The sequence below is a fragment of the Ochotona curzoniae genome, unplaced genomic scaffold, assembly GCF_017591425.1.
Source record: "Ochotona curzoniae isolate NIBS_2020 unplaced genomic scaffold, NIBS_Ocur_1.0 contig_4877, whole genome shotgun sequence".
NCBI lineage: Eukaryota > Metazoa > Chordata > Mammalia > Lagomorpha > Ochotonidae > Ochotona > Ochotona curzoniae.
Window position 1 is genome coordinate 61,273 of NW_024466409.1, and position 27,316 is coordinate 88,588.

General features: G+C 50.9%; 1 protein-coding gene across 4 annotated transcripts in view; it reads right to left on the reverse strand.

Moving 5' to 3' along the window:
• ABCC8 (ATP binding cassette subfamily C member 8) overlaps positions 1 to 27,316 on the reverse strand; it is a 70,061-nt gene that overhangs the window by 32,926 nt on the left and 9,819 nt on the right. For 3 of the 4 annotated variants that reach the window (XM_040988434.1, XM_040988436.1, XM_040988433.1), the window contains exons 4-12: positions 25,760 to 25,926; positions 24,266 to 24,508; positions 23,298 to 23,486; positions 17,763 to 17,927; positions 14,435 to 14,590; positions 10,631 to 10,765; positions 10,167 to 10,329; positions 1,680 to 1,720; positions 433 to 578 (exon numbers count right to left, since the gene is read on the reverse strand). In XM_040988434.1, coding sequence (XP_040844368.1) covers positions 433 to 578; positions 1,680 to 1,720; positions 10,167 to 10,329; positions 10,631 to 10,765; positions 14,435 to 14,590; positions 17,763 to 17,927; positions 23,298 to 23,486; positions 24,266 to 24,508; positions 25,760 to 25,926 — 1,405 coding nt within the window. The remainder of the gene's footprint in view (positions 1 to 432; positions 579 to 1,679; positions 1,721 to 10,166; positions 10,330 to 10,630; positions 10,766 to 14,434; positions 14,591 to 17,762; positions 17,928 to 23,297; positions 23,487 to 24,265; positions 24,509 to 25,759; positions 25,927 to 27,316) is intronic. The other variant, XM_040988435.1, reaches the window with a different exon arrangement.

Sequence of the window (27,316 nt, forward strand, 5' to 3'; positions counted from 1 at the left end):
GACAAGGGCTGGCAAGGCTCTGGGAGTCTGGAAACCCCAGAGGATGCTAGCTGGTGAAGAGAGGCATTCAGGGGGATACCTTCTGGCATCCAACGGGCTGCCATGTAAGGGCACTCATTCTGGAAGCAAAACTAAATCAGTGAGTAGAATTTACGAAGATGCCAAGCTGGCACAACAGAATTTTTCAGAGTTGTCTTGGTAATGACAAGGGATAGACTACAACAGGTTCTCTGCCAGGACGGTGTGCCAGGAACCCCCAAGGCTGGTGTCTTCTGCCCAGCCAAAGCCAGCTTCCTGGAGACCTGGATCAGCGGGGTGGGGGTGGGGAAATCCTGGGAACCAGCAGCCATGACTCCAGGGGTCGTTAGGGCAAGTTCTGGGGCTGGTGTGTGAGCTGTCCTCACAGTGCCCCAGCCTAGCGCCTTCTCTCACCTCACCAGAGCTTTGACTGTTGAGCGGACCACACTGGAGAGCAGAAAGAGCGGAGTGACCAGGATGTGGAAGAGGGACAGGGAGGCGAAGGCCACTGAGGGTGAGAAGTCGGCCCCTTTGAAGAAACTGACGTGGCCCACGAAGGTCTGGGAAGAGAAGCATGGCTCGGCATGTGGGCCCTTTTCATCTGGGAAGCATTCAGCCCCTCTGCCCCTGTTAGAGACACCCTCATCCTTCTCCTGTTGAAATATCTCCAGCAAGTGCAGGACATCAAGCTGCAGAGCAGGACTGACAAAGCCCCTCCCGGGCCAGTGCTGCCCCCTCTTCCCGCAGCAGCCTAGCACCAGTGGGAACCAGGGTAGACACAGGAGATGCGAGGTCAACTCCCTGCCATGCCTGACCGGGCTACCTGGCAGTCCCAGAGGCCCCAGTTACCCACAATGCCCCACAGTGCCAGGCCGCCAAACAGCCCAATAAATCAGGTCAAAAGAGAATTCCCAGGAGTGCTTTGACAGGCTGTGAACCTGCCACAGCTCAGGGATACGAGCCCTGGCGGGAAAAAGAATGCTTCTTTTTAAAGAACTGCATCTGTCACAGTCAGGGGTGGGGAGGGAGGTGGCTGGGGTGGGGGAGGCTTGGCTTTTCTGGAGGGGATCTGTGGCTAGCTCCACGCCTGAGCTCACCCACAGTTTTGGGTTAAAATCACTTAATAATAATAAAAAAAATATCTTGATAGTTCATGACTTGGAGAAATGGGTATGGCATGGGCTCAAGTTTAAATGAATAAAAAACAGAACTGGTTACAAAACGGTATGTGTGGCACAGCCCTATTTCAGTCAGGATAACATATCCTGTGCCTTAAAAAAAGACTGGGGAGAAACACACTGAAGATGCCGCCACAGCCTTGTGGGCGATTTCAGTTCTCTTGGTCTTCCATGGTTTTTATCATAATCAGTACAAATTATCATCATGAACACACTGGATAGCTACTCTGGCACGGTTAGTTTTATCTCTGGATTCTTAGCCTCGAGTCTCCCAGGCTGGATGCCGAGGCCTCTGTGTGTCCAGGGGAAGGGAGGGACTTTGCTGTTTTCTCCCTGTTTCAGTCCTGCTGTTTGGCCTGCCTCCCGAAGCAGAGGAGGTGATCTGGGCAGCCTCTCCTGACATCCTCCTGCCCAACCTGTTTAAGCCTCCCCCTCCACCTCCCGCCCGTCATCGCTGGGAGAGGTGGGCATGCGTGTACTCACAATGAGGACAGCTGCGATGGGGATAGCCGTGTTCATGAAAACTGTGGAGGAAGCACACGGGCCTGTTCAGTGGGAGGCAGGAGGCAGATGCCCAGGATGGGCCCAGGAGCAGCAGCCCCGAGGTGCAGGGTGGGCTCCTTCCCCTGTTCTTCAGGGACTCCTATCGCACATGCCATGCCCCAATCCCCAATTCCCCCCAACAGTAAAGGAGAAAATACTGGAACTCAGCTCTGTAGGGATGGGGGTGAAAGTGCCTGGGGAACCTGGTAAAGGGTAGGGCTGGAGAACTGCAGGTGTTCCGGAGGGCACCAGCGTGCTACTCCTTTCTCCTCCCTTTGCCCTCCCCACCAGTCCCTGCAAAGCCAGGCTTTCTATGAGGCTTAGGGACCTGCTGATGTCCCCCTGGTCTGGGGACAGTTTGTGCTGCTTCACACTGCACAGGTACACAAGGACCTCAGCTGGTGAGAACATGCCTTCCTGAGAGCTAAGGCTACACGTTCATGTTCAGGAGGCGTTGAGGTCCTTTATGGAATGCAGAGTGAAGAGAGCTGGCAGCAGTGGGTGCAGTCCCTGTTGTCACAAGCTATGTAACCCTGGGCTTGCCATTTACCCTCCTTGTACCTCAGTTTCCCCACTTACTATTTATAACCTTACACCTGATTACATATGCCCCCATTGTTTCCGAGGCCCAAGGACATCACGTAGGTAATGGGCTCTGTAAACCTTAAGTGCTGCCTATCACACAGCAGGGACTCCTAGCTTAGCCCTGCTCCTAGATCCCTTTGCTCTGATTTAAGGAGAGGTACCCAAGGCAGCCCTAAGCCCAGGCTTTAGTTTTCAGAGGGAGAGAGAAGAGACAGAAGCTGCCTGGAGTGAGGGCCGACCATCCAAGCTGCTGCCTGCCTATCTCATCTCCCTGCTCCCAGTATCTTCCAGGTCAGCCCACATAGAAGTGTGGTGCTGTTATGAGCCAAATTAAAGCAGCAGGAGTGAGGAGCCCAACGACCAAGGTCAAGGACAGCCTGCCCAGATGGCTGCTGTCAAATGGGTGAAGTCCAGCCAGCCCAGTTCTGAGAGGCTGATTGTCCACTTACCCCAAGAATCCTGCATTGTGCAAAGTACGCATCGGGAATGTGGCCCCCAACTTCCAAGGCACCCCAAGTGGACAGACCATGGCCCTACCTCAGGGGATTTCCCACGCTGAGGAAAGTGACAAGAGCTGTGCTCCCAGAAGATCCTGATAGGACGGGGGAGACACAATACGTGGCGTTCCCAAGCAGACAGGAAAGACATGAATATTACCTTTGGAGAAGCCCTAATCTGAAAGCAGAGGTGAGGCCCCTGTCACTGGAGAGTTCCTACTGTGGTAGAGGGATGAAGGTTGGAGCCCTGGAGGTGTAGCTAATCTCTCAGACCACAAAGCTTCTTAATATGAGCATAGGTCATTCATCTCTGTGTTCATACTGCCCTGTCCCATGAGGTGCCCGCCTGCAGTGCCACAGCCCCAGTTCCAGTCCCCAGCTGTGGGCTCTGCCCACAGTTCAGGAACCCAGTCTGGGACACAAGACATGGCGTGGCCATCACTGCAAGGGGAGAATGGGGAGGATCATGGCCATCAGGCTTGGGCCCTTGCTCGTAAGCAGTACGGAAATCTCGGCACAAGCAGCCCTGTCCATGCCCATATCTGACCACCACCACCAGGAGCAACTGTCCCAAAGGTGTCCATGGGGGCAGGAGCCTCTCTTCCACTCCTTCCCTTCCCAACACCACAGATCCCAACTGAGGAGACAGCTCGTGCACCATCCTTGGCCCTCTGCCCCACCCTCGGGCCCGTCTTCCAGCTGAAGAGTGGGCTGGAAGTTGGCTTGTCCCATAGCACAACCCGCATGGAAAGCAATCTGGTGCCTGGTAGCTAGAATGCCACAGAAGTTCAAACCTTCTGATCCTGCACTCCATCTCCTGGGAACTTCTCATAAATAATCATTCCAGGGGAGCACAAAGCGAGCAGCAAGATGGTGTTTGTTCCACGCAGTCTGTTACAGCCACACAAAGCCGCAACCACAGCAACAAATCAGCCCCGAATGAAATAAATCGAGAGAGTCCAACGGGAGTGGGAAGGAGAGGGCGTTCTCGCAAATGACCGCACCTCCTTGCTCTGGGAGGCCTGGAAAATGTGCAATAATTGACATCCCACGGCACCTTCTCCTTCATCATGGCTTTCTTTATGTTTTTTAATTTTATTGTCTTGTTTCTTGGAGCTGCCTGGATTCCTTTGAGGGATGAGTCAAGCCATAAACACATTTAAAAATGAACATTTCAAAGCGGAGGCAGCAACACGGAGCAGGCTTATGAGATAATTGCTTTCTACCCTATTCTGGTGGCTCTATGACGATGAATGGGGGTTCCCTGCAGGTGGGCAAGGGAGGAGTGAGATCCCAGTTGCCTGTTAGGGTGGGTGTAGCTAGGGATGGGGGTATTGGGGGCTTGGGACCAAGGGGGGCTCTGCTTCCTCTCTGGGACAGCAGCCAGCCCTACAGGAGCCCTACATCACCCACATGGAGGGTGATGGAGCCAGGGAGCTGGCCTCTAGTTGTGGTTGTTTGCAGATCTGAGGCCTTGCCCCCATTTTCCTGATCCCCTCCCCCTACAAAACTCTCTAAGATTTGCAGGTGGTAGCAGGAGTTGGAAACCTGACTAGGAGCCTAGCCACAGGGCAGGTGACACATCTTGATCTGATTTAGAAAAACAAAAACAGAACGCACAAAATGGCAGGCATGTTAGCACTCAAATTATGAATGCGAGGGAGCAAGAATCACAGGTTAAGCTGTGTGAAGTTAAACAGAGGTTACAGAAATGGCGTGTGGGGGCGGTAGTGATATGGAGAGGTTTGATGGCAGGTAGGCGGGCCCAGAGGCCACCAGCCACAAAGTGCTTCTGCCACTATGCAGAGAAGCAGGCCCTTGTGTGTCATCTCCTCCAGTAACGTTCTTTCAGAGCTATTCATTCATAGGTTATTTCCCAAATGTCTCCTCTTCCCGGTCTCAGGGCACAGGAGTAAGCCTGTATATCTGTTTTCCTTGTCTCTCGTCTACCAATTAAGCAGAATTGCAACCCCAACTCAAGCAGGTCTCAGACCACCCACTCTCCTGCCTGTGTCCAGGGAATACTGTCCGACTTGGCACCAGCAGCTTCTGGTGCTTCTCCTCGACAAAGTACAGATAAATATTTCAGAAGTTGTGTGTCCAGGAGGCCCTGCCAGTTTTGTCCCCAAGGAGGGACCAGAGAGGGGCTGTGGGCTCCCAACTTGGCCCTGACGGTAACTTGCCTCTACAAGGAATGAGGGGGAATGGATTTTGAGGGGCACACCATCTTTTCCCATTCAGTCTGACAACCAGGGACATCAGCAAGGGGGAGGAAGGGAGGCAGGTTCCCAGTGTGTGTCAGTGTGTTGGCTGCCAGCAAATAGAGGCCGTGCAGCCAGCGGCCCTGCAGTCACATTAATTTCTACCTTCTTCTCTGACTGACTGAAGAGTCCCCTGGCTCCAACCAGGCCAGGAGATGCATCAGCAACCCACAGCAGCCGCATTAGCAGGCAGAAGGAAGAACAAGTGTTGAAGGAGCTGTACTCTTCAGTGTCAGGGCCCCTAGTGAGCAGGACAGAGGAGAGCAAGGGTTTGCAGACAGGTAAGGTCCCTGGTGTTTGTGGACAGGGACCATGTTGGCTGTCTCGGGTATGGGTTCGCTAGCACCATCCTGCCCACTTCCTACCACCACTCCCTGCCCCCGCCTCACCACCCTGAAGGGTGGTTGAGCTGGGGAGCTTGGTTTGGTTCTGGATTATTTGCTTGTGTTTTAGGACACTCAATGAGGCCAGTTACAATCATCCTTGGAGGTCCTGCTGAGCAGTACAGACCCCTGAGCCCAGAGCACTGAAGACTGTAGCCAGCAAACGTTTCTCTGGCTTCTCCTCTCCTCCTCACATGACTTCCGCCACAACAGAAAACCTGAGAGCTGAGCCCAGCACACAAGGTGCTGCCTGAGGTGGTCTGGGTCTCCACTCCTCCCTGGATTGTGCTGGAGTCTTGACTATGCTGGGCTTATCCATACCTGCAGCCTTTGCGGCTGGGACACTCCTCTCTCGCCTGGCTGGGTTCACCTGGTCATCCTTTGGCACCCTGTCATGGGTGAGCCTTCCTGAGACTCCTGTCCCTAACAGCTCATAACCCTATGGCTACCCAGGGAACCCCTTTTGGCTTGTGTCTTTACAACACTGCTGTATGTCTGTTCCAACCTCCCCATGTAAAGTAGACTAAGCAACCTGCAGACTGGGACCACTATGCCTTCTCATTACCACATCCCCAAGGGCCGGCACACAGTAGTGCTCAGTTAAGTAAGTGGCAGATGGGAAGAAGCAAGAGGCTCAGGGCCTGGCAAGTAATGCACAAGACAGAGGTATTTACAACAGACCCCATGGCTCTGACCACATGCACAGCCACTGTTCCCATGGTTGGTCATGGTTGGTCACCTGTAAGACCATGAGCTCTGGGACCATGGCCGTGCTCACTTGCTCTTTAGTGGCCCCACCTTCTGCAAAGCCTGGCTCTGGGGCATGAGCTGCACACAGAACAAACCGACAGCATCTCAGCTGGTTGACTGGAAGATCTAGGAACTTTTTGTCCTCACAGAGGAAGCACTTAGAGTCACTGCTTCTGCAGGATTCAGGGTTAAACTGACTCCTAGAGCAAGAGGCCACAGCTCTTACCTCCAGCTTGTTCCCCCACTTTACCTTGCACTCACCAACCTCCTTTGTGCTAGGTGCAGTCTGATGGTCAACTATGGAGTCTGTGTGAACTCCCAGCCCACGTGGGCTTCTCTCTCAGTGCTCTGCCATTTATTCACTGAGACCTTGGCGAGGCATTTCAACTGACTGAGCCTCACTCCTGTCTGCTGCAAAATGGGACAACCGAGGAGCACATCTCACGACATTGCGATGAGGGAGCATCACATGCTATCAAACTTGTTGGGCAACTGGCTGTAAGGTTTAGTGCTCACTGCATGGTAGTTCCTGAGGGTGGTGAGGCATGCCTTATTATCCTCTGCATTCTTCCTGGAGCTTGGAATAGAGCAGGGCATCCTGATGGGCTCATTCTGGGAGACACTCTGCCCTCCTTGTCCTGTCCAATGAGGCTCAGAGCTCCATACCCAGGAGCTCTTGGGCCTACTGAGGGCAGGAGAGGGCCAGAGGCAAGCTGGCCTGCCAGTCCGCCTGCAAGGTGCACAGACAAGCAGATGGAGAGCCCCATATACTCCCTTGCAATGAGCCTATCAGGAAATGTAACCCTGCAGCTCTTCTTCAGTCTACATCCTGAACCTGGCGCCAGTGGGAGACAAGAGATAATCATTACTTTAGTCTAACTGCCTGGGTCCTGAGCCCTGGTAACACAAGAATGGAAGTCCCGGAGGAGGGGAAAGAAAACACATTTAGAGCAGGCATAGCTGGGAGGTGTCCCAGAGCCCAACCCTCTAACTATCCCCCACTGCCAGCTAGCGGAAAGGAGCACATCCCAGAATGAGCAAACACACTGAGCAAATAGCACTGGGCTGCACAGATCCCCCGGACAGCCTTCCCCCACCCCTTGCCTTTCATCTCCCCTCTTCCAGGGGCCACGCTGGAACCACCAGAACTCCTGCATAGGTGACAGGCACTGGGTGTTGCCTGCTTGCTTTCAGCAACCCCCTGCCTCTTCAGAATCACCCAGCTCTGGATAACATGAAGCTTCCTGTCCCCAAGTCCTGCTGGTCCCAGGCCAGTCACAGAGCCAAGGCCTGAGTGCTAAGTGTCCTGTGGGACAAGCAACACCTAGGACATAGACTCCAGGGGGTCAGCCTGGGCACCAAGGCATACTAAGTTCCTGTTTATGTGGGAAAGCCTGCCCCAGTTTGCTGGTGGGAAGGCAAGAAGTGAGTCCTGAACTCCACCTGTCCCCAGGAATCTTGGGGAGCTAGAGCTCCTCTCATTTTTTTTGCTGCGTCCCTTCCCTCTACAGCTCAACAGCAGTGAGCCTGCCATTCTCAGCCTGTTATGCTGGCGTCTAGACAGGAAGTGCCTTGACTACCTGGAGAAGCCTTCCCTCACTTCCACAGCTATTCTCACTGCTGGGGGGCTGCCCACAAGTCACTTGTCTGAATCTCTGGGGTAGGAGAAGGGGGAAGTGATAAACAATGCAGTGACAGCTAGCAGCACCACACCCTGGTGGGCCTGGGGCTGAGGACACTGGCTTTTATGAGCTCTGCATATGTTCTCAATGCATTTCTCATCTTGGAGAGTACTCAGGCTGATGGTGTTCACTGCAGCACAGCGTCAGAGGAAAGATCCAGAACTCGGAGGCTCTTGGTGGGGAGGAGCCTGGGGAGCCATGGCTGCTGGCCATGCCTGCAGCTCCAGTCTCAGAAAATCAAGTGTGGCAAGACTTTCTGCAGAAAGACTCCATGGCTTGAGCTATGACTGGTAGATGGCCTCACCACTGACAATGGCTGGACAGGGTCCTTGCCTGAGTCATGGCACACTGTGGTCTGGCTGGAATGACTAGGCTATGAAGCCTTATGTTGGAAGGTGGCTCCTGGACCCATCTAGGCAGCACAGACTCCAGGAACACATAGATATCTTGTTCATGAAGTTTCAAGCCATCACTGGCTCAACTGCTGCCCTTCCCCTTGCCACCACACAGGTAAGCCTCTTTCCCAGAACAGCCTTTTTGACCAGCAGTCTTTCTTAATCTTCTACCCTATTTTTCATCTTGCCAGAGCCCAGGCTAAGAGACAGTAGCTTCCCCAATGTGCGACGAGTCTTCTTTACTTCACACGGGTGTCCAGCTTTCTATGGCAACAGTGCACTAAGCTGGGAACCAGCAAGTGTCAGAGGCTCCAGCCTGAGTCAGGCTGCTGACCTCAGGGGCACACTCCCCTATCGCCTTGATTTCCCATGGGGTAAGTGGTCCTCTGCAATGACAGAAAGTCTTTTCCACTTTCCCTTCTCACCACAGTCTGTATAATTTCCACAGACGTCTTCCAAACAAAAAAAAACTCTCTTTAGTGATTTTTTTTTTCACTTCATCTACACACTTTCTTGGTTTAATTTCCTCTCTTTGGGAGCTTCCACTGGGCTTCCTGACCATAAACTGGACAATGAAGGAACAAGCAGGGGCTCTTCCAGCAGCTAAACCTCTGCACCGAAGAGGTAGCCACAGTGGGACGGGCCTCAAGTCCAATTGTGATGACTGCCAATTGCCCGACCTCTGTAAGCGCTCCCTCTGGCCAGGGGGGCATTATTTCCTTAATGGATTTCAATCACTGAGGTTTTAACTTATGGAAGCTCTTTTGGTTCTTTAACCCCCATACTTTCCTCTGTGACCTTAAGTATTTTTTGCTTTATTTTCACTATTTTTTTTCAAGATTTATTTATTTTTATTACGAAGTGGGATATATAGAGAGGAAGAGAGACAGAGAGGAAGATCTTCCGTTTGATGATTCACTCCCCAAGTGACCGCAACGGCCGGTGCTGTGCCAATCTGAAGCCGGGAGCCAGGAACTTCCTCCAGGTCTCCCACATGGGTGCAGGGTTGCAAGGCTTTGTAGTGTCCTCGACTGCTTTCCCAGGCCACAGGCAGGGAGCTGGATGGGAAGTGGTACCGCTGGGACTAGAACCAGCACCCATATGGGATCCCAGCGCATTCAAGACAAAGACTTTAGCTGCTAGGCCACCGCATTGGGCCCTGTTTTCACTCTTTAAATACACTATTTCAGATCTGTTTTAGACGATGCTGTCGTCTGCAGGTACTCAGGGACTACTTCTCTGGGGAGCACTTTTTTTTTCTCTTATGGCTTTTGACTTTATTATTAGTTTAATACTCAACAGGAGACATTGTTAGGGGAGTCTCACTGTGTCTGTCACATGGTTTTAATGTGTCTGCTGGGACCTTAGGAATTTTCCCAGTGTTTCTCTTGTCTTTAGAGCTTCCAAACCACCGGGCTAATACAAATTCAAAGCCTACACTAATGAGACACCAAGCTTGGCTTCTGATCTTCCAGGATAATGAATTTTTTTTTCACAGGGTCCATGGAAATGAAAGCTTCCTTGTAGCTACTTAGGACAGGGGAAGCTCTATCTGACTTATTGAGAAGCCTCCCACTCTCAGAATTCAAAAACTGCTTATTTGGTTGCTGGCTGCTGCCTGGTCAGAGCATAAAAACCCCTGGAGAAATGGGATCTTGTGTGCTCCCCTCATCATTGTATCCTGATGGCCAGCACAGTGCACAGTACCCAGTTCATTACAGTACCTGTTTGCTGGATAAATGAGTGAGGGGTTTCAGCTACCTCCTAGGGTTGGGTCTCGAAAACCATCCTAATGCCGTTCCCCCAAACCCCGACTCTCCCTCCAGCATATGGGCAGTAGCAGCAGCCGCCAGTGCTGTTGGATTGTGACTCACTGGAGATGGAAGTGTAGACAGCAAAGGCCTTGAGGCTGGTCATCTCCTTCCTACGGGTCATCTCCACGCGTGCGCAGAAGATGTTCTCCCAAGCATACAGCTTGAGCAGCTTGATGCCACGAAGCATCTCGTTGGTCTGCTTCAGCCTCTCATTGGAATACTCCTGTGGGCATTGTTGCGTCTGAGGGGAGCATCCTCTGCTCCCACCCCACCTGAGACCAAGGCCCCCTGTCAGCGCCCTCACCACCCTGTCCCGCTCACAGCCCTGCAGGGATGCACCCTGCCCTCTCCAAGAGCCCCATTTCCCAGATGAAACAGCTGAGGCCTCTTCTTCAGAAAGTGACTTACTAGAGATCCAATGGCATGAGTGTCTGAGTAGACCTGCTGTTGTGAGTGGCAGGGGGACAGGCAGACATGGGGGGTGGTTGGGACAAAAGGACCCATGCACCCCCTTGCACACTCACCAGGGTGCTCCGCTGGGCTTGGGAGAGCTTGGTGGCCACGAAGTACTGCACAGGGGCCAACAGAATGATGACTGCTGCTCCAATCAGGGCACTGACTCCGAGGATGTAGTAGAGCAGGATCACACCCACAATGATCTACAGAAGGGGCCAGGGGGAGTGTCTCCTTCAGCAGAGGGTGGGTATTGGCTAGCACCATCCCCCACATCCCCAGCTCCCTAGAATGGGATGTGCATGGGAGCCCAGGTTTTCCCAGCTGTCTCTGGGAGGAGGGAGAAATGCGATTTCAGAAGGCGGGATTGTCGTGATGGGCACTGGCTGCAGCCACGTTTCTGGGCTGGCACCACATTGCATCTCATGCAAGCCTGGTGACCTCCTCTTTCTGTGAGGCTGGCTCAGCGCTCACCCTCTCCTAGTTTAAACCAAAGTCAGAAGTCTACATGATGAATGTGACAGCTGGCAAAGCTGACACGTCAACTCTCCCTGAGACAAACATGACACACAAAGGGACGAAATCTCAGCATCCAGGCCAGACCACAGAAGCCCAGGGTTGGAGAGACTGCTCTTCCTTGTCATGGTACTGGTGTCTCTCATTTTTTGGTGCATCTAGCCAGGATTCTCTGAAAAGCAAACTCTTTCTGCTTCCAGCTCTATGTAAATGACTGCCTACTTTGGAATATTTATGGGAAGTGCAAGTGACTCGCACGAGTGCCCACGGCACTATGATGGTGTCTCATGTTCCCTTCAAAGACACATGCCTCTAAAGATGGGGCTTCTCCTAGAATACATAAGCTGAGCTGAGCTTCTAGGGTAGAAAATGAAGGGGGAAATGCCACCTGGCTTGGCCCTGCTGCTCTAGAACCCACACCAGCTGCACACTGCTCTCCCTGCACTGCCTCAAGTGGTGGTGGTGTGGGTATGAGGCTCTGGACTTGCCATTCATGACTGAATCCTGCCTGGCAGGTAGCTGAGAGGCTGGGAAGAGAGACTCCTTCACCACATGCCTCCAACAGTAAATACCAGCTTGGACAGGCAAAGCATGCTAGGAGACAAAGGAATCTCCTACCTCTGCTGGTCAGCCCCACCTTCCTTCTGGAAAGTTCTCCCTGGCATGCAATCCTGTCACTAGCTTTGTTCATGTGGGAGCAACAACGGGGTGCTTCAGCCAGCTGGGCTGTGCCAGACAAAGAGGAGGCTCCCAGAGCATCACAGGGCTGCTAACAGGGCACCTGCAGGAAGGGGTCAGTGCTCGTGCCCATTCACCTCCAAGGGGCTGGCACAGCTGGGACAGGAGATCGCCTTCCTGCTCCCTAGACTCTTGGGTCCCTTTGTCCCTTCTGCAGGGGTCTGAACACCTCTCACAGGGCGAATGCCAGAAATCAAAGGTTCTTATGTGCAAAGCAGGGATGAAAGCTAGGGAGCCGTTCTGTTGCCTAGTCATAGGTCAGGAGGAGCTTGGTGTTCCTGAAGTCTGCAGCCTGTGACTGTGGCCTCAGTACTTAGCAGCACCATCTTGGGCAAGCTGTACTATCTCATAGGAATCTCAGCTTCTTCATCTTTAAAGCAATGATAATAAGGCCCACTTACAGTGAAGGTTAAATAAAGGTCTGTGCTGAGTGCCCAGAGCAGTGCCTGCCAAATAGCTGGAGAAACACAAGGCAGCTGACCCCAGTTGAAAGGAAAAAACAATCTTTCTCGGAGGTCATCCACAGACTGGAGCCACCTGGGTGTGGTGCTGCTGTTGGCTCACTGTGTGGCCCAGGTAAGATTCCTGCCCTCCCTGGGCCCCAGATACCTCTGGAATAAGGAAACACAGAGATGTCTACCATGGCCAAGTGCCTTAACCTGGTGTCCTTGATCAATTTCAGAAGGGCCCATGAAGCCCCTGAAATTGTAGGCTAGTGTGTGAACTTTCTTTTTTGAGAAAGTGGCATAAGATCTTCAAAAGTGTCTGTAGATAAGTGGTTGCTAGGAGCTGGGGGTAAGGAGGAGGCTTACTGAAAGTGTGGGGAATTAAAATGTTCTAGAAGTGTGGTGATGGCAGCAAAACTCTGTGAATATTGTGAAACCACTGAATTGTCCAAATGAATGCATTCTATCTCAGTATGGCTGTTGTTGTTTTAAGTGTATGTGACAAGAGGAAAAAAAGACAAGGCCTCAGGTAGAGCGCTTGGGATTTGCCTTGGACCAGGGCTCTGGAGCTAACTGCAGTGAGGAGCTGTGTGTGTCTGTGGCCGGCCAGCCTGCGGACAGAATTCTGGGCAGATGCAGTCTCTGCATTTGGACTGAGATGTGTCAGTTCACAGTAGCAACTAGCTCTTCCATTCTGGTTTAATTTCTAAGTCCCAAAGGTATAGTCGTTGATGAAGCAACTGATACTTCATGATGAATAAGCAAGGTCAAAACCTCCCCTCATACCCCAGTGCCTGGTTGGGAGGTCAAGTGACACAGGTGAAAGGGGCTGGGCCAGGGCCAGCACAGGGCAGGGGCCATGCGTTAGTCCTACCAGCAGTAATGCACGCACAACAAACAATGGCTGTGATTACAGAGCTGCAGGCTTAGTGGATGAGATTAGATGAGACAGTTTGTTCAGAGGCATACTCGAGAGTCTTGGGGATAAAAGGCTGTGACTATCACATGAGCCTTCAGCCTTCGGACAGCTTTGGGCATCTCTGATCTATACGGCAGCATGGGAAGGGTCAGATTGGGCATGGGTAAGTGCTAACATGGATGTCCGATATGACTCTGTTCTTGTGGGAAAAAAAAAAGACATCAGCTTTCCTCCCAATCTTGCCTAGTTTTCTGCCTGTACAAGCCTCTCCTACTTTGATCTAATATCTTCTACTTGCAAGCTTTACAAGTAAAGAGGACTAATACAAGCCACAAGAACCAAGAAGCAATGGGTTAGCATAGCCTCACTCAGATCAGACACGTGCAAGTGAGAGGCAAGTGGGTTTCCTAGGGGCCACTCTGCTAGGCACGCCACCTGATGCTTTACTAACACTGTCTAACTGAGTCAGCACAACAAAGGCTAGGATGCAGGAACCAGCCCCATTTCATAGGTGAGAAAACTGAGGCTCAGGGAGGTGACATATGGGAAGCTGCCTGTCCCATCCAGGTCCTGCCACTCTCTATTACACCTGCATGCTGCCACGCAAGCACCAAAGGGAAGACTCATCCTCAGGCCTGGTACATCATCCAACTCCACTGTGGAAGAACTAAGGATGGCAAGGGGATAGCAGGTGAGGCTAGGGCAAGTCCAGAGGATTCCCCTGCAGCAGGGAATGCGCCTCCCAAAGCTTGTCATGTCTGCATCCCACCACCCCCCCTCCAGGTACTCCACGTTTGCTGAAGACTTTGGAAACACACAGAGAACAAAAAAATTATCTGTACCTCCACCAGACAGCTTTCTAGCTCTTTTTGTTGCAGGAAGCTGTGCAAAGTATGCAAATGGGAACTCCAGTTCAGAAGGATGCACATTGTACAAGCTCTCTTGTGCTTTAATCTTACTTTTAATGTCTGAGGAAGCATTCTGTGTGTGGTTACTTTATGATTCAGTTAAGACTGGTTGCCTTTTACAAGTCTTAATAAAATGGCCTTCTCTGACCACCAAGAAAGACAACATACTCTGCCTGCAGAGCAAGGCATCCTATAAGGGCCCCCCCCCCCCAGAGTGCACCCCACAGAGACTCCCGGGGGGGATGGAAGTCATAGGCAAAGAAGGAATAGAGGAGGGATAGTTGCACTGGCTGCCCACCTGTCCCCTCACTCCCCTCCCTCCCCCAGCCACAATCCCACATCTGGTACCTGTACTGGCATGGCCCAGAGGTTTGGGCACAAGAAGAAAAACCACATGAGTTGGTTGGTGTCGATGGCAACCAGGTTACAGATCTGGCTGGCGGTCATCTCCCCCATGGACAGGTTGGAGGTAGACAGGTGCATAATTTTATTGTAAATCTTGGTCTAGAAATGACAGCAGAGAATTTCTCAGTGGTCAGCATCACCACCCTCCTGGGTGCCCCCAAGACTACCTGTTGGTGCTTCTCAGATGCTCTAGGGGCGAAGGGAGGATGGGCACTGCATTGCTATGCTACAGAAGGAAGAAAGGCAGACAGGCTCAGGGAGGCTTTGGTAAAGACCCAGGAGGCAGCATCTGGGTGAAGATCCATGCTGGCAGGGCGAGCTACTTCCTCAGCCAGTGAGGGCTCTCCTCACGGGGAGAAGATTTAATTTGCCCTTAAATATTCATAACAGATCTTCACATCTAGTTGCTATCTTGATTTACGAGGGGCCATAGAGCACACATTTCAAAGCCATAAACATGATGAAGTGGTTCGGCTGTTTGACTTACTATGTCCACCACCTCCCCGCTGGGGAAGGGGTCCATGTCTGGGCCAAGCTCCTGTCACAGTCAGACCTCGCAGCAAAGCAAGGCCTATGTCTGGCTGATGTGAGAAACGACCATGAGTGTGGATCAGCCTCAGTGCCATCTCAGTGCCCCAGCATGCCCAAGGCCACTATAGGGGCAGACTGGGAAGCAACCACAATAGTGGCTTGGCCTAAGTGTGGAACCTCAAAGCTTGGTACACAGACTGACTGTCCCTCCCAGAGAGATTGCCAGGCTGCATGCACAGGAACAAGGGCAAATACATTCCTGTCTTCGGTGTCTGAGCAGTGCCTGCTTTGGAGAGAAATTCTCCTGCGCATTCTGTTGTAAAATGGATTGCGCTGGATTCATCTTTTGTGTGAGCCTGGGCCATTGTGTGCAGCAGATCTCCCTAAGGCATTAAGCTAGTCTACATTTTTATGAGCTGAGACGCATCAGGGGCAAGTTTTCAGATAACGGCAATAATTTTTTTTTTTTTGACAAATCTATGTTCTTCCTAGGTCATGTGAGATCAGGCTTCCAAAGTCTGTCACCTTATTCAGCAAAGTAGACATAGAGACATGCATCCAGTGGAACCCTACGAAGTCCAGAAAAGGCTACACAAATAGGCACACCCAAATGGTAGAGGGTATGTTTTTCAAAAACTATTATCTATAATTCAGTAATTTTGCTTAATCGCTTTAAATGCAAAAACCATGATGATTCTCAAACTCATGAAGAAGCAAACTCTCCTTGATTGGGGTAAGTTTTCTATAAATAATTTTCTGTAAATCTCTGAAATCAGGAAGAAGGTTGTTTTCTCATCTGATTTGCTTTTGTAATTAATGCTGGTATTTCCTTTTTGTAGCATATGAATTAGTCTCTCTTATTAATGCAAAAGATTTAAACAGTTTGATAAAAGCAATTATACGCTAAAGCATTAAAAAGCCATTTTTGGCTCTCTCAATGTAATTGGAAAATACTTGGGTTGGTGAGTGATTGATGATCTACAAGTAGGAAGTAGGCTTAATCATAAAACTGCCCAACTTCCAACTTGGCTGATGCTTGTGCTGTGTGAGTCAGCCCTTGCTGGAGAGGTCTGAGTAGAGGCTAGAATTTTTAGGTAGTATTTCTGAATTGAAAAACAGTTGTGTTCCTCCTGCCAACGAGCACCCATGGGTCTTACAATGTCACAGATTTTGCTGGGTTCTTTCTACCTTCACAGGATAACATTCCCCATGGAAATGCTCTGCTTTTCCAGTGAAAAGTCACTGGTGGCAGGCAGTATGGTCAAGTAGCGCATAACAGGTTGCACACTGAACAATCACAGGGAGCACCATTTATGTGGACTACATACCAAGATGGCCCGAGTTGGGTTCCTGGCACTGTCTCTATGCCAGCTATCTCCTCCTGCAAGTCCCCTTTCTGTGAAGCTTCTGATCTTGGCTCCCACAGGACCAGTGTTAATAGTTGGGAGGATACATGAAGGTAACAATATGGAAAACATACTAGTCTTATCCACTTTCCTGTAGCCCTTGAACCTTCTTACCCTAATTAACTATGTAAAGAATGTCAAAATAAAATAAAAAAAAATAGTTTGGAGGAATATTTTTAAGAATATTCCTCCCAACTAGTTTGGGGGTAGTTTGGGGCTCTTGCTACAATTTTACGGCAATTTTGGTTATGGTGGCATTCCCTAACTATTCTCCTCAATGTCCATTTTCTCTTTTGTACAAAGATAATTTCTTGTATGATATACATGATTATTGGTGACAGAAATCACACTTCCTAGTCTCTGTGAGGATGGCCATTTGGTCAGTTTCTCACCAATGGGATGAGAGGGGGAATGTATAACTTCTATATTATGATTCTATAAGGGAGAAGCACCAGAGCCTACCGCTGCCCCCAAATGAAGGAGACATCATTTGTTTCTCTTGTCCCTTCTTCCTTCTTGCTGGTTTGCATGATGGCATGATAGTGACAGCTCCACAGCCAACCTAGGCCATGAGACGAAAGTCACATAAGAAGCTTGGCCGAGCAGCAACAGGGAAAGAACCCAGGTCTCCTTAGCTGCCGAGTCAGCCCTGACTTGACATGAAAAATGAGCAAGTTTGTATTGAAAATGCTGACTCCTGGGGCCTTTTTGTTCCCATAGCTGAAGTGAAATTCTGATGAAACACTGGAGTTGGCACAGCTGCCATCACCACTTTCTGCCAAGGAACCTGAATACACTCTGGCTTTGATGATTCCTCTTGCTGATTCTAAGAAGGAAACCACAGATGGCAGCCCTGGGAGTCTGGCCCACCCAGACAGAGTCCTCAGGACCTCAGGTTTAAGTGCTCCAACAGATGCTCAGATTAGGCAGACCTGGGACGTATGCAAATCCCTCTTGCTTCAAAGAAAGACTGGCTGATAGCAGAATTATGGAACAATATCTGCAGAAGGATTCTGAGTTGGCATCTGAATTCACAGAAAGGAGAGCTGTGATGGATTGGTGTTGTCTGCCATGTCCAAGGATGGAGAGACCCAAGGGCTGAGCAGAAGACATCCCTGGTCCACAGCAGAATCAGAACTAGAACTTGTACATGCCCCCCAGTCCAGCCCAAGACTCCTGCCACCATCCACCCTGTTTTGTCTACAGCTATTATGCCAAAACCCCATTAAATGACAACAACAACAGCAGCAAAGCTTGAAGCAGAATTATTCTTGAGTGCCCATGAAGAGGAATAGTGTGAGCCTTCCTGTGAAGTGAACAGCTTGTCCGAGTACCTGTATGGCACCTCGCAAGTTGATTCCAGTTTCAATGGCGACATAGTAGGAGGCTTGCAGGAAGGTCCTTTGTAGCAGCAGGGCGAGGAATAGGAGCACGGCTAAAACATAGGCATTAGCCAGGAACTCTTGGGAGGAGACAAAGTAAACTCCGAGAAACTGCGTCTGTGGCAAAGAGAAATTCGAGGGCAGCGGTCACCAGTAGCCACTCACCTTTCCTAAGTAAGCCTCCCTGGGCCCTGGAGCCATGACAAACACAGCCTGCGCAACAGTTCACATGTGAACAATGGGACTGACAGTGCCAACACAGCACTCCTCTAACTACAAGGGGATGCCTGTATTCCCTTCCTTTTTCCACCTGGGGGCTCTCAGCACTGTGGTCCCCAAGTCCCAGGGAGTAGTTTTTGAATGGCATAAGAATCAACAGAGCAAACCAAAGAGCAGGCCCATGCACAACTGTTGGAGTCACACGTCTGCTGTGTGTTTTTGTCATGCAAGCAAAGGCAGCTGAGACCTCAGATTGTACTCATGGGCAGCCTGCACCAATGGCAACCACGGCCCTGCAGTGCTCCCCAGGGAGCGGTGGGTACTGTGCAGATTTCCGGCTCCCAGCCCCCGTGTCCCCAGTCTCTCCTGTGGGATTCCAGGTCCCCTTGCTGCACTTTCAGCATGATCTCAGGCGATAACTTGTGAAAGAAAACATAAACTTGAACTTTGTTGCTGAAGATGCCCCAGGGGAATGGCAGTGCCCCTGTTTCCAAATTCGGCCTCCGTGATACAGCCAAACCTGTGGAGCTGCTGCTTCTGGGAACGCGGAGTGTTACCCTGTCTCTGCCCTGAATGCTTCTGTGCCACTGGCAAGAGAGTTGCTGTGGGGCAGATTGCAATGGGAACCGAGTGCCAAGAAGGAGCCCGAGGGCATGTCCTTCACCTGCACCAGGCATAAGAGCAAGGGGGTCTTTGCTTTGGTTAGAAATTCCTGCATCTTGGCTGCAGGGATTCCTGGTAGGAGAAAAGTCTTCACTTCCTGTTTTAGTAGAGGTCCTCCAAGCCAGTCCTCACGTCCCCTGCTCCTGGGTACAATAATCTTTCCCTGTTAGGGACAACATAGAGAGATAACAAAGGGATACAGGAAAGAAGGGCCCTCTGAGCCCTGGAGCCCCTGGTGCTCTGTGCCAAGGGAGGCAGAAAGAGGAGGAACAAGGTAGAGGTGGGAGTGGGTGGGCGGCAAGGAGGCTGCAAGGCCACATTATTTCTGGGGTGGAGCAGAAGAGACTACAAAACCCATAGAAGTGTTCTGCTGAAGGGAAAGGCCAGGTTGGTTACAGTGCATGTGAGAACACTGTGTACCCAAGAACACTGAAGAACACACTATGTCTCCAACAGTATGGAGCACTGCACATGTACTGCATCGCAGTGACACCAAACACGAAGCTAGGCATTAAGGGCTGCAGAGTCAGCTGATTACATATGCTCATAGACAGACCACAGGGAGTATTTGCTAACTATTTGTACATTTTAGACAAAGCAGTACAGTCTCTTTTTGCAGTTCCAAAGGCAGCAACTTGACCCCTGCACTCCCCACCCGCTTCCACAACTCTTATTTACCCTGGGTCATAAAGTCACATCCCTGTGGCTCAAGAATTCTGTGCTCCTGTCAAAATGAAAATCTTCTAGCAAGTAAAATCATGAAGTCATCACCAGATCTCTCTTCAAACATAAATTTATAGCTGGCTTTTGATGGAGAAGTAAGTACCAGGGAACCAGTGCTACGGCACAGCTTCCATATGGAAGCTGGCTCAACTCTTTGAGATTTATTAATTTATTTATTTTAATTTAGAAGGCCGATTTATAGAGGAAGGAGAGACTTTCCATCCACTGGTTCACTCCCCAAATGGCCACAATGGCCAGAGCTGAGCTGATCTGAAGCTGGGAGCTGTCCTTCCATGTGGATGCAGGATACCAAGACTTTGGGCCATTCTCTGCTGCTTTCCCAGGCCATAAGCAAGAAGTTGGATCAGAAGTGGAGCAGTTGGAACACAAACGGGCACCCACATGGGATGCTGGCACTGGTAGAGGATTAACCTGTGGAGTCATTGAGCTGACTTTAGCCCTAGGTGGCAACATTTGAGCAGAGTCTTGGTGGCTAAGAATGGGTGGGTGAAGTATAACAAGCATGCCAGGGCAGTTTGTCATAAGTATCATAAAGAGGCCAATCCACAAAGTCACAGAAACACAAATGCATGTAACTTCATTAAGCCACCAAACATGGCCAGCCAAGTGGGGTACACATACACACAGAGGAAGGGAGGTAGAGAGGGATAGAACTGTCTGTAGTCCATAGCAGAAGCCATTCAAAAACAAGTGCTCACACATCCATGCATGTGCGCACACACACACAACCACACACACACACACGCTTTCCCATTGAGCATCAGAGGCCTGAGATCCAAATCAGTTCTTCCTTTCTTTGGCCTGGCCAATGGCCTGGAGCAGTACTGGCAGGCCTCTGAGGAGGAATCCAATTCCCTCACCCTGCACCCAGATCAGTGGCTTCCATGGCAGGAAGGCAGGCGACAGATTGGGATGGGGGTTGGGCGGGAGAGGGGGCTGCAAAGAGCCTGCTGGCGAATGGAGCCAAGCCTGGTACCCAGCTTTCCCTGGCGAGTGCTGAGGCAGACAGGGGCAGCACAGGTGGGGCACAGACCCTCTCAGTAACTCAAGATGTCATCAACAGCGGTGACCCTGGAGGATGCCAAAGTGTGATGTGATTGCTGCTAGCCCTGAGGGGTGTGCAGCAGACTCAGAGACAGTGAAAAAGTGCCAGATGCCCAGCTGTCAGGCTGCAGCTGGACGAATCCAGGACAGCAGAAGGAAGGGCTCTGTCGTCCTGTTGGGGTTAACCTCCGTGACTTGTAATGGCGATTAGCGTATCACCCCACTCTCAAGGTTAGAACTGCTGGGAGGCAGGAGAATGTACGAAATGACCCCCATCAGTGAACCCCTCTTTCTCCACATTTTCTGGGTTCAGAAGTCCAAGTGAGGATGGGGCCCCATCCCAGGCAACCGCTCTCTGGGGCTTTGCTATGGAAGCTGGAGGCTCTATTTACTTTCACCTCTTGTTTCTATGTTGGAAATTTGCTGATTGTATCTGGGAGGCAGGGAACAAATATTAAATCTGATAAGGGCCATTGCCACTGAGGCAGGACCATCTGTCTCTGGGATTTGTGTGCTGATAAGTAAATGGGACAAGAACATTCCAATGAGACAGCAATAAACCTCAGGGTCTGTGTATAAGGAAAGAGGAACAGCATGGCCAGGCGATGAGGCGACGGGCAGGCAACTGAAGTTCTAAAGGGAGGCTTGCCCCAAATCCTTGGCACTGATTGCCACAGAGCTCTCTGCACAGCAGAATGGCCCGAGGGATCAGAAAACATGATGAGAAGAGGGTGGCGTGGAGAAGCCATTAAAAGCGCTGGCCTATGTCATTTCCCCCAGTACTGACATCATGTTCCACTATGCTGCGGATTGCCGATGTCTAGCACTTGAGCATCACCTACAGTCCATGACACTCCTGTGGACAACTGAGGCAACCTCCCTCTCTGCTGTGTGGGCCTTGTTCAGAGCTCCAAAAGCCAGAGAACATCTAAAGAAGCAAAAAGCACTTACGCTTGACTGAAAAAGAAATCTGTACATCTCAGCATGGCTAACTCCTACTTATTCATCAAGGCCCCATTCAAATACTCCCTCCTCAGAGACAGGTGGTGCTGTAGTGTGTTAAGCTGCTATTTGCAGTACTGGCATCCCTTACGGGCACCTGTTCACTGCTGCTCCACTTCTGATCCAGCTCCCTGTTAACGCACCTGGGAGAACAATGGAGGATGGCCCAAAAGCTCGAGTACCTGTGCACACGTGGGAGACCAGGATGAAGCTCCGGCTCGTGGCTTTGACCTAGCCCAGTCCTGACTGTTGTGGTCACTTAGGGAATGAACCAGAGGATGGAAGAGCTCTCTCTGTAATTCTGCTTTTCAACTAAATAAAATTAACTTTCAAATATTCCCTCATCTAAGATGTTCATGATCTCTGGTTGATTGGTCACTCTCTCCTAACGGTCACAGGTAACATCTCCCCCATTGGATTTTGTCATTCTTGCAGCTAGAAGCGAGGGCTTGATTGCAACAGTCTATTTAGAATCATGGCTATTATTGCTTAGACCATAGAGTTAAAAAGGTTTGGACTGTGTAATCTGCCTGTGACTAACTGGGAGACCCTGGCGAAAGTGGGTCCATCTCTTTGAGTCTTATGTTTCTCATCTAGCAAATGGGGATAAGCATTTACATCTCATGAACTGTCAAAACAAACAAACAAAAAAACCAAAAAACCAAAAACCAGAAACAAAATCAAAAAAACACTGTCAAGGGTCACCTTTGGGATTCAGTGGCAGGTGGATGACTTATGTACATAGTCACATATGTATCAAGCTGTTGCTAACTGACTGTCACTGTAGCCAGGGCCTACATTTTCCCACAAACTAATACAGGTCTGGCACACAGTAGGTAGGGCTCAATAAACACTGGCTGAACAAAATTACACAGACAGACAGATGTGGGCAATCTTACATGCCTTACATGTCTAGGCCATTCGGCTGGTACATTACATTTCCAGAACTCACGTAAACCTTCTGAAGGTTAGCTAGCTTGCAACTGCAAGATAAGTTCACATTATGCGAGGGGCACTGTAAATTATTAAGAGCCCTGATGATGACTCCTCCACATTGTTTCAGGCTGTCTGTGGTGGAGATGTAACAATGGCATCCTCATCAGGCAAATAAAACTACAAGCCTCATTAGAGATGAAGCGTTTTCCATTGTGTGGCCACATCATCCCAAGAGCCTGCCAGAGGACAGACAAAAGCATAAAAGAACCCCTGGGCCTAGAGTGGCCATGATGGCCATGAGCAAGAACAACTGTGCTGGATGTTCAGTGCAGTTCATACCATCTCTACAGGTGAAAAGACCCCTGGACTACACCTGGCTTAGCAGGTATCCAGTCATTTCCACGGGACCCTATTTTAAAGAAGAAATCTTAATGAGAAAGCTCAACACATTCATTGTCCTGGGATAGCTGTGAAGGAGCGTCAGAGTGGAGGAAAAGCCATCGGTTAAGGGGTCCCTTTCTCCTGTCCAGGCAGCCCCAAGCTAGCCCTTGCAGAATTTTGAGAGCGACAGAGTTGAGGGCAACAGAGCCCTGGAAAGCCTCTCAGAGTCTACGCAGATAACATCAGCTGAAAGCCAACAAAAGCAGCCATCATAGAAACTCCAGACGCTGGGGCAACAAACGGACTTCCTGTCACGTTCCAAATGACTTAGCAACCAGTGGAGGTAGTGCCAGGGGTGGGGGGTGGGGAGGGTGGCATTTCTGCAAGGGTCTGTCCATGCAGGAGGGGCCACCACAGCATGGCCACAGCTTGCACACCCTGGCCTTGATCACTCTCACACCATGGTTGAGAATCTTCCCGAGGGTAGGGGAGGCCTACCTTAGGCTGGAAGACGCGGTTCTCCTTCCCGAGGTGGTCCACGATCCCAAAGATGCACAGCGGCCCAGCAAAGCCTAGCAGGTCTGCCAGGATACGGAAGGTGCTGCTGAGGACCAAGCGTCTCCCAAAGGCGTGGCACAGAGCCTGCCAGATAGCTCGGGCACCCTGTGGGCTCTGGACATCCTTCCGCTGCCCAGAGAGACCAAGGGCCAGATCAGAGGGGCTGAGGGCTCCTTCACGACAGGGCCTGGCCTCCCGGGATGTTCCTGGGGCCCTCTGCCTGGAGAAACCCCGGGGTCATGTATGTCCTCTATAAGCAAGTAGACTCCAGGGAGAATTCATGTAACAACCAGGTATACAGAGGAGTGGTTGCCATCAACACTGACATGGGCTATAATGGGGGAGGGAACTGAGGCCTGTGACCGATCCAGGTGACTTGGCTGGGAAGTGACTATGCACACTCAAGGGAATGAATGTCATACTGAATCACAACCACTTGCCACCAGGTCTGCCTTGGTGTCTCCTGGGGTTCTAGGGCAGACACAGGACAGGAGCATGCACTGGGCTCACTCACAGCTCTCAACGCTGGCGGTTATAGGCCAGCGCTGGGCAGGCACAGCTTCTCTTAGAACCTCAGTTGACTTCACAGTGTGTAGTGCTATGGAGTAAGCCCTGTGTGGCCCAACTCACAGACTTAGGGCCTTCACATCAGTCTGCAGGTCCCCCATCTGGGTGGTAAACCAAATGTCCTAAGTGGTAATGCCCACTTTAACCATGACTGCTTTGTGACCTGAGTCCTGGAGTTGTCCCTAGTTCACCTATGTGACTTAGGTCCATCAGTGGGCCTCAATTTCCCAACATATTCCCTCATAAGGGATTTGACCTGACGCCTTTTGAGGTTCCTGTCTGTGACCCCTCCTGCACTGCAAATAAGGGGATGGGCCAGGTGCGGTTTTGCCCCGACTGACCGCCTGTGCATCAAAGGCCTCACAGAGCCTCCGGTAGTTGGTGAGGGCCCGCATGGCAATGGGTAGCTTCCCGATGGCCCGCAGGTCGATGGGCTTCTTGTGGGCAGTCTTGATGAAGGCGTTCATCCACCAGTAGGTGCCCTTGGACAGCAGATTCACGAAGGGCTGTAGGAAGCGCACCCCCAGGTCCTGCAGATCCTCAGGGGGCTTCACCTCCCGTGGTGTCTTGAAGAAGATGTATCTCTGTGGGGCACAGGGGCCGCAGCATGGGGACCTGTGACTCATCGCCAAAGTCTTGCTGCCCCAGCAGGATCTAGGGCTGGGACAGACTGAGTCCTTGACCTCTAGTAGATGAGCCATTTCTTGCCTGTAAGGATTCCCTGGGAAAGGAACCCAGCTCCTACTAGTCACCCCCTGACTGTGCAACTGTACACAGAGCATAGTAGGATCCCATTTCAGCAACAGTGAAACAGATGCTAGGTGGGGCTGGGGGAGGAAATCTATTTGGTTACATGTGTTGAGAAAAAAAAGTAAAGTATCCATAAAGTCATGTGTTTAAATTGGGACGTGTGTTATGTTCACAAAAGCAAAGCAGGAAGTGACTAATAAGGCTGTTCATCTGTTTACCTGGGGTGGTAGGAACAAGCGCAGAAGAAGGGAAGACAGACTAGGGAGGAGAAGAGAGAGCGAAGGGAGCCAGTGAAAAGGAAAGCAAGGGGCTGGCGTTACGGTATAGCAGGTAAAGCTGTATCCTGTAACACTAGCATCCCTTGTGGGTACCAGATCAATTCCTGACTGCTCCACTTCTGATCCAGCTCTCTGCTAATGGCGTGGGGGAGCAGCAGAAGATGACTCAAGTGCTTGAGCACCTGCACCCACGAGAGAGACCTAGATGGAGTTTCAGACTCCTGGCTTTGTCTTGGCCTAGCCCTGATCTTTGCAATCTTTTGAGGAGTGAGCCAGCAAATGAAAGCTCTCTCTCTCTATCCCTATCTCTTTGAGTAACTCTGCCTTTGAAGTTAATAGAATAAATCCTTTTCAAAAGAAATAATAATAATAAAAGGAGGGGAGCGGAAATGAAACAGTGGAAGATGTGTTTAGTTACGTTTACTCATTTGTGTGGTATGGGACCACATGTGTGCATCCAACAGCCACAGTTCCTCTAACCTCCATAGTGAGACCAGGAGAAGTCAGTCCCTCAAGGGGTTTGTTCTCTCTCTGTGAGTGAACTCTGTCCCGCTCCACTGGCTCCTTGCATCCTCTCCAGCCCCTCCAGGAGGAGGAGCACAGGCAACAGGCCCTAATGGAACCTCTCTGCTGAGACTTTAACCACCAGCCTCAACTTCCCTTTGGGGGAAGGCAGGACGAGCTGGCACCTGCCTAGGCCTAGTTGGACAGCTGGGTGGGGAGGCCTGCACACATGGGTCTAACAGGGGATCGGACCTCCCACCCCCAGCCCTGCCCTGACATGTGTGTAGCCAGACATTTGCTTACCCTCACCCTGATGACGTTGATCTCCACAAGGAGCAGCATGCCATAGAGGATCACCAGCAGCCCGGTGAGGCAGAAACGCAGCTGCGAGAAGCTGATGGCGTGTTCATAGAACTTGACAAACTTGATGGTCTTGGTGATGAAGGCCAAGGTCCAGTAAATAAGCAAGGCTGCAGAGGAGAGACGGGAGGGAGGCGTGTGTGCATGCTCCTGCGGGTATGCGCAGTGGGTACAGGTGCATGGGAGAGGAGAGAGAACTGTGGCAGGGAGGCAGGGGTGTGTGTGGTGCTGTGCAGGGACATTGCTGTGTAAGGGGCCGTTCATGGGTGGCTCTATCAGAGCTCATCCCTGTGAACTGATGCACATACACTAAAACATCCCACCTAAACTGCAGGTGACCTGGCAACAATTTCTCCTTTCTAGAAGGTTCTAGAAAGATCTGCAGTGCAGACTAATCAAGGGTGGGAAGACCATGGACCTGAGCCAAATGCTACTCAACATCTATTTTATAAACAGAATTTAACAGGAATAAGCCCCAGGACCCATGTTCTTGACAGGCAAGTTCCAGAAGATGCAGTCGATGCCTCAGACTGGCCAGAGAAATATCCCTTCACTGTAATGAGAAACATAGGACAAATATCTCTTGGACTGAGCACCATACCAGTAAGTACTTTAAATACATTATCTCATGGGTTCCTTACAATAGTCTCATGAGGGAGGTATTGCTGCCATCAGACAAAGGCTGAGGTGATGTAACTGATCCAACTCAAGAAGCTGTGAATGGCAAAGCTGGGTGAGCCAAGGCCAGAGCCTGTGGATAAATGCCACTTATACTGACATCCTTGTCTCCAAATTGGTCTCCAACTGGAGAGATCTTAAATGCCCACCTATCTAGCCATTCGCTTTACACATAGAAAACTCTGGCTCAGAGAGAGGGTGTGACCTGCCCAGGCTTTCTGCCAGCTCCTGACAAGCAAGAGGATGCAGAGCCCTGTCCCACCCCAGCAGGATGGTGTTTCCAGAGGCCTAAGAGATTTAGAGGGGAGTGCGGTATGGAAAAAATGAGTCACTGCCCTGTGAGGCAGTGTTGGATGGTGGTTAGGGAAGGAACTGTAGCCAGATACGTCCAGGCTCAGCTCCTGTAACACAGTAGCTGTGTGACTCTGGATCTGTCACCTGAGCCAGCTAGACCTTAGCTTCCTCATCCATTAAATAGGCATCATGAAAACACAGGATCAAATGTTGTTGTGAGCAATGCACAGAGAGCTTTGGTCCAGTGGGTCAGACACCCAGCAGATGCCCTTTGGACATCTGGTATCATTTTCATCTCTAGACGGCAGACTGAGCATAAACATCAGAAATTCAAAGAAGATTCTATCTGGAAGTCCCACCTTCTCCCACACCCCGCATTCCATGCTAAGCCCCGTCAGTGTGCCCCAGCAAACCAGTAGTGGCAAGTGAAGCCACCTCCTTCGGGCGCAGTCTGCCCTGTGCCTCCTAATTCTGAGAGCTGTGGGCAGCTGAGATGGGCATCATATTCCCCACCTCCCACAACACCTC